Genomic DNA, 5,880 nt, shown 5'->3' with positions numbered 1-5,880 from the left:
ACTGCTGGTTTTTTTTGTTTCATTTTTCAGACAGAGTCTCGTTCTGTCGACCAGGCTGGAGTGCAGTAGCAAAATCTCAGCTCACTGCAACCTCTGTCTCCTGGGTCCAAGCGATTCTCCTGCCTCCACCTCCCAAGTAGCTGGAATTATAGGCACCTGCCACCACACTTATTTTTAGTAGAAATGGGCTTTCACCATGTTGCATAGGCTGGTCTCGAACGCTGACCTCAAGTGATCTACCCACCTTGGCCTCCGAAAGTGCTGAGATTACAGGCATGAGTCACTGCGCCCAGCCTGTTTGCCATTTGTTTATACAACTTATTTTTTTAAAAAAATTTTTTTTTTTTGATACAGAGCCTTGCTCTGTTGCCCAGGCTGGAGTACAGTGGTGCCATCTCAGCTCACTACAACCTTCACCTCCCAGATTCAAACAATTCACTTGCCTTAGCCTCCCACATAGCTGGGACCACAGGCATGCATAACTGTACCCAGCTAGTTTTTGTATTCTTAGTAGAGACAAGGTTTTGCCACATTGGTGAGGGTCTCGAACTCCTTGCCTCATATGATCCACCCACCTCAGCCCCCCACAGTGCTGGGATTACAGGCATGAGCCACCATGCCCAGCCTAATTACGTAGCTTTATATTACTGTTTATATCATCTTTTCTGGATTACTTCTCAGCTGTTTTTACATGGGGCTTTTTGCAGGGGGCAGAGTAGGGAGTGAACATACCAAACGTTCTTAAGTTTTAAAAGCACTCCTGCTGAAACTTTTTTTTTTTTTTTTTTAGCTCCCTACTGTCACCACTGAATGAAATTATTATTAGAATTACATGGCTGGATGTGGTGGCTCACACCTGTAATCACAGCACTTTGGCAGGTCAAAGCAGGTGGATCACCTGACATCAGAAATTTGAGACCAGCCTGACGAACATGGCAAAACCCCATCTCCACCAAAAATAGAAAAATTAGCCGGGCGTAGTGGCAGATGCCTGTAGTCCAGCTACTCTGGAGGCCAAGGCAGGAGAATCACTTGAACCCAGGAGGTGGAGGTTGCAGTGAGCCGAGATCAAGATTGCACCACTGCACTCCAGCCTGGGCGACAGAACGAGACTCTGTCCCCGCCTCCTAAAGAAGAGATTAAGCATATTAACTAATTTAGAAAGAAGTCATATCTTTATGTTTATTGAGTTTTCCCATCCAGGAGTGTGTTTCCCTGTTACATATTCAAGTCTTACTTTATATCTCTCAACAAGACTTTGCAGTTTTATTTATGTATTTATTTATTTAATTTTAATTTTTTTGAGATGGAGTCTCACTCAGCTCACCGTAACCTTCGCCTCCCGGGTTCAAGCGATTGTCCTGCCTCAGCCTCCCAAGTAGCTGGGATTACAGGCGCCCGCCACCATACCCAGCTAATTTTTGTATTTTTAGCAAAGATGGGGTGTCACCATGTTGGTCAGGCTGGTCTCCAACTCCTGACCTCGTGATCCACCTACCTTAGCCTCCAAAAGTGCTGGGATTACAGGCGTGAGCCACCGCACCCAGCTTTACAGTTTTATTCATATTGATACGGCACATTCCTTACCAATCTGTGCCTAGTACTTTTGTTATCACTGTTGCCTCACCAAAGGTGAGTTTGGTTTCCAGCTGGTCACACCACACAGCACAGCCTCTGATGGCGTGTAAGTGAAGTCTCAGCACTGCTGCCAGTTTCTCAGTTGATTTCGTTTCTCTAGGCTGACAACTGATGATAATTTTTATCTCTTACAAATATTGGAATATTTTGTGGGTTTTTTTCTTGTCCGATTGCATTGGCTAGCACTTCAAAAACTGTATTAAATATTGGTGGTAAGGATAATTCTTATCTGGACTAATGGGTGTGCTTTCAACCTTTTGCTACTGAATACTATTAAGGCCTTGAATTTAATTTGGATATTCTTAATTAGATTAAGTAAATTTTCTTCTACTTCTGGACTACTGAGAATTGTTATAAGTGCTTACCAGTTTGATCACATTCCTGAGTATCTCAGGATAATCACCCTCTCAGTCATTCATTTCACGGATACTTGTGTTCCGGTCCCTAACCTTCAGCAGTCACAGTCTCCAAGGGTATTTCTAACCATGCTTCCTTTCCAGGTCGTCATTTTATGTCAGCTGAAGCTGTGATACTCACTAACCGCATCTCTGTGCCCTTTGAACAGTAGCCCAGCTCCAGTGCTCAAGCCTCTGAAAGCCAGGTGTCCCAGCCGCCCCTTGACCTCTGGATGGGCCACAGTGGTGTGTCCCTGATGGAAGGAGGTGGGCTCAGGGCAGAAGATGAAGAGCACAGCCTGTGGGCAGGAACCAGGTCATTCCCAGGAAATGGAGGTGGCAATGCCATGTTCTTAAGTCGAGGAAAGGCTGGTTATTGTAAATGTGCTATATTTTTCAGTGACTGCCCTTATGTTCATGCCTCTTTCATTTTATTGTATTTCAGTTCTTCACCACCAGGAGTGTTCCTTGAGAAGGACTATGAGATTTACCGGGATTACAGTGCGGATGGCCAGCTTCTTCACTACAGGTAGAACTCACTTCTCAGGTGTGGCCCTGTTTGCTAATGGGAGGATGGCTTCCTCAGTGAGCCGGGTTAACTGCGAGTAGGAGGTGTGTGGCACACGGGGGCAGTGCCGTAGACCCAGAGCTGGAAAGGCCATGGAGGCTGCAGTGCCAGGGGCCTGGGCAGAAGCCCCTTAGAGCTGCCTCAGGCCCATTGGCAGCCCCTGTCTGGGAACCTTGTCTCTGCCTGGCTTAGGCAGCCTGGAGCCTGTGGCGCTTCCCGCAGCCCCTGGTGGAGCAGCAGAGTGCTGAAGGGTCCTCAGTTAGGTCCGCCCCTGGCAGCTCAGGCCACATGTACCAAAGCACTTGCCAGGCCCATCTGGAAGGTTGGTACTAGTCACAGCGGAGGGGTGGGCTTTGGCTTCCAGTAGTCCTGGGTCAGCCTCACAGACTGCTGGAAGTTTCTGGAGACCCCCATCAAGACCCTACTGCCTTCATGCTGGGTGGGCAGGGCCCTCCCTCCGTCCTACCAGATGTCTAGGGAGGGGCAGGCACCTGGATTTCTCCTCCTTGGCTGGGTGGTGACCAGTGTGCTGTGGGGGATGCAGGACCAGGGCCAGCTGCTATTTCTGTAGGGGGTGGGTGTCCACAGCATGGACACCCAGGAGCACCGTGGTGCTGGGGAGGGTGTCCACAGCATGGACACCCAGGAGCACCGTGGTGCTGGGGAGGGTGTCCACAGCATGGACACCCAGGAGCACCGTGGTGCTGGGGTGGGTGTCCACAGCATGGACACTCAGGAGCACCGTGGTGCTGGGGAGGAACTGGAAGGCCTGTGGGGACTCTGGCAGTTTGCTCAGACGATTGAACAGCCAGAGCTTGGAAGTGGTAATGGTTTGTTTCTTACGTTTGTATTTGTTGAACATTACGGATGTGGGAGGGAATCAGAGCCTGCCCTGGTCCCAGCAGTGTGGCAGTTTAATGGAGGGCAGGTTTTTTTTTTTTTAATTCTGAGACAGAAGTCAGCTATCAAGGGCAGGTGTTTTTGGGTTTTTTTTGAGACGGAGTTTTGCTCTTGTTACCCAGCCTGGAGTGCAATGGCGCAATCTCAGCTCACCGCAATCTCCGCCTCCTGGGTTCAGGCAATTCTCCTACATCAGTCTCCCGAGTAGCTGGGACTACAGGCCGTGCCGCTATGCCCAGCTAATTTTTGTATTTTTAGTAGAGACGGGATTTCAACATATTGACCAGGATGGTCTCGATCTCTTGACCTCGTGATCCACCCGCCTCGGCCTCCCAAAGTGCTGGGATTATAGGCGTGAGCCACCGTACCCGGCCGAGGGCAGGTTTTATAGCCTTCCCGAGCTTCCGCTTCCTCATCAGTGGGACGGTCTAGGCAGCTGACTCGGTGGTCACTGCAAAGTGACAGAGCCCGCAGGCAGAAGGAGCACCCCACTGTGGCAGATGAGGTCGGGGCTGTGATCAACAGCCTCAGAGCTCCTGTGGACCCAGCATGTGCTTAGCGGACCAACACGACTGCATCTTCTTGGTGGCACGTGACCACCTGGTCTTTGGTTGCCAAGCACTGCCTCAGCTCCGCCATCCCCAGGATGCCATGCCATTCTCCCCCAGAGTCAAGGGCCTGACTCACTGGCGGTAACTCTGACCTCATCCTCGGCACCCACAGAGCTTTCAGGGAAACAGGTGTCCCACATGTGATGAGGAGGACCCTCTGGGTCTCTCTGGGGATGTCAGGTAGGGGAGGTAGGTCGCCAAGGTAAGCTCGCCCCAGCATCCTGCCCCTCACACCTGCAGGGATACTCTGGTGGCTCGGCCGCCTTTGGCCACATGAGCTGACACATCAGGTCCTGGTCTCCACGAAGGTCCAAGGATCCTCCTGGAGGTCCCCAGGTCCCGCAGCCCTCCAGTGGCTGCATTTCCTGTGGCTGCTGCCTCTGTTGTGCCTTTAGCCCCTCTCAGGCTGGCACCTTTCAGCCGGCTGACAATTCAGCTGCTGAAGATCCCTGTTCAGACTATGGGTCCGTCCATGTGCTGGCCAAGCCTCCGACACAGGGCCAGCAGCTGTACCTCTAGGCCGTAGGCTAATGGCTGGGAGGAGACATAGCCCACATGGAGCTCTGTGTGGGGGCATCAGGCTCCCTCTGCACCTGGCAGGGAGGAGAGGCCTTGCCACTGCATTGGCTGGCCCAGCCCAGCGTCTGCTCTGAGTAGTGCAGTGTGTCCCTGAGGGCGATCCCTGGCCCTTGGCCAGTGTGGTGGTGGCGGCCTGGCCTCCTCCAGTGACCTGTTGGGGGCTGCTTCACACCAGACAGCTCAGCCCCTCCTCACGTCCCTCACCTGTCACTGTCATCCTGTCGCTGTGACCTTGGGACAGAGGTCCAGTGGTGTGTGGAAGAAGAGGCTGGACCAACAGGGGGATGAGGGAGACCTGGCAGTGTGTAGCAGCAGGACACTGCCTCCGAGGGGTTCTGTGCCCTGGGGTGATGCATGCATGTTTAGCTGGGAGGGTAGAGCAGTGGGGGGAAGTGGACAGCCAGACCCTGTCCTGAGATATTCTCTGTCCTTTTTGCTGAAACCTGCCACCTCTGTGTGTTCTAATGATATGTGGAAGGGGGACTCAAGCTCGCCAGATTGACACTTGTAGATTCAGCTGGCTAAAAGCAAGCGCCCAGCTGAATCTGCCAAGCCAGTTCTTCCTATGATCTAGGGCTTCTGGAAAGAGGGAACTTAACTTCCGTGGGGAGCCAGTGAGAAGACCTGCCATGCAGCAAGCTGGGCACAATTACAGACGGCGCTGACATCTCCTGGGGTGGAGTGCTGAGTGTACCAGGGTCCCACTGTAGCCGCTCCTAGGGGGTCCTGCCCTCAACCAACCTGCACTCCCACTCTGGACTCCCATGTCCAGAGTGAAGCTTCCTCTGGACATGCTGGAGGCCTGGGTGTGAGCTGCCACAGCCATGTGGGTGCTTCTGGGAAGTGGGAGGAGAGCTGGTATCCAGCCCTACACCAGCCCCATAGAGGCTGAGAGCAGAACAGATGCAACCGGGCACAGTGGCTCACGCCTGTAATCCCAGCACTTTGGGAGGCTGAGGCGGGCAGATCACAAGGTCAAGAGATCAAGACCATCCTGGCCAACATGGTGAAACCCCGTCTCTACTAAAAAAATACAAAAAAATTAGCCAGACACGGTGACACACGCCTGTAGTCCCAGCTACTCGGGAGGCTAAGGCGGAAGAATCGCTTGAACCCAGGAGGCGGAGGTTGCAGTGAGCTGAGTTTGCACCACTGCACTCCAGCCTGGTGACAGAGCAAGACTCCATCT

At 52.5% G+C, this 5,880-nt stretch overlaps 1 protein-coding gene across 6 annotated transcripts in view; it reads left to right on the top strand.

The window, feature by feature from the left end:
* Window positions 1–5,880, top strand: part of ARHGAP39 (Rho GTPase activating protein 39) — a 166,085-nt gene that overhangs the window by 137,201 nt on the left and 23,004 nt on the right. For all 6 annotated transcript variants that reach the window (XM_037732452.1, XM_017511708.1, XM_017511705.1 and 3 more), the window contains exon 4: window positions 2,479–2,562. In XM_037732452.1, the coding sequence (XP_037588380.1) occupies window positions 2,479–2,562 (84 nt within the window). The remainder of the gene's footprint in view (window positions 1–2,478; window positions 2,563–5,880) is intronic.

This window comes from Cebus imitator, unplaced genomic scaffold, assembly GCF_001604975.1.
Source record: "Cebus imitator isolate Cc_AM_T3 unplaced genomic scaffold, Cebus_imitator-1.0 Scaffold449, whole genome shotgun sequence".
NCBI lineage: Eukaryota > Metazoa > Chordata > Mammalia > Primates > Cebidae > Cebus > Cebus imitator.
This window is presented reverse-complemented; position numbering and strand designations above follow the sequence as displayed.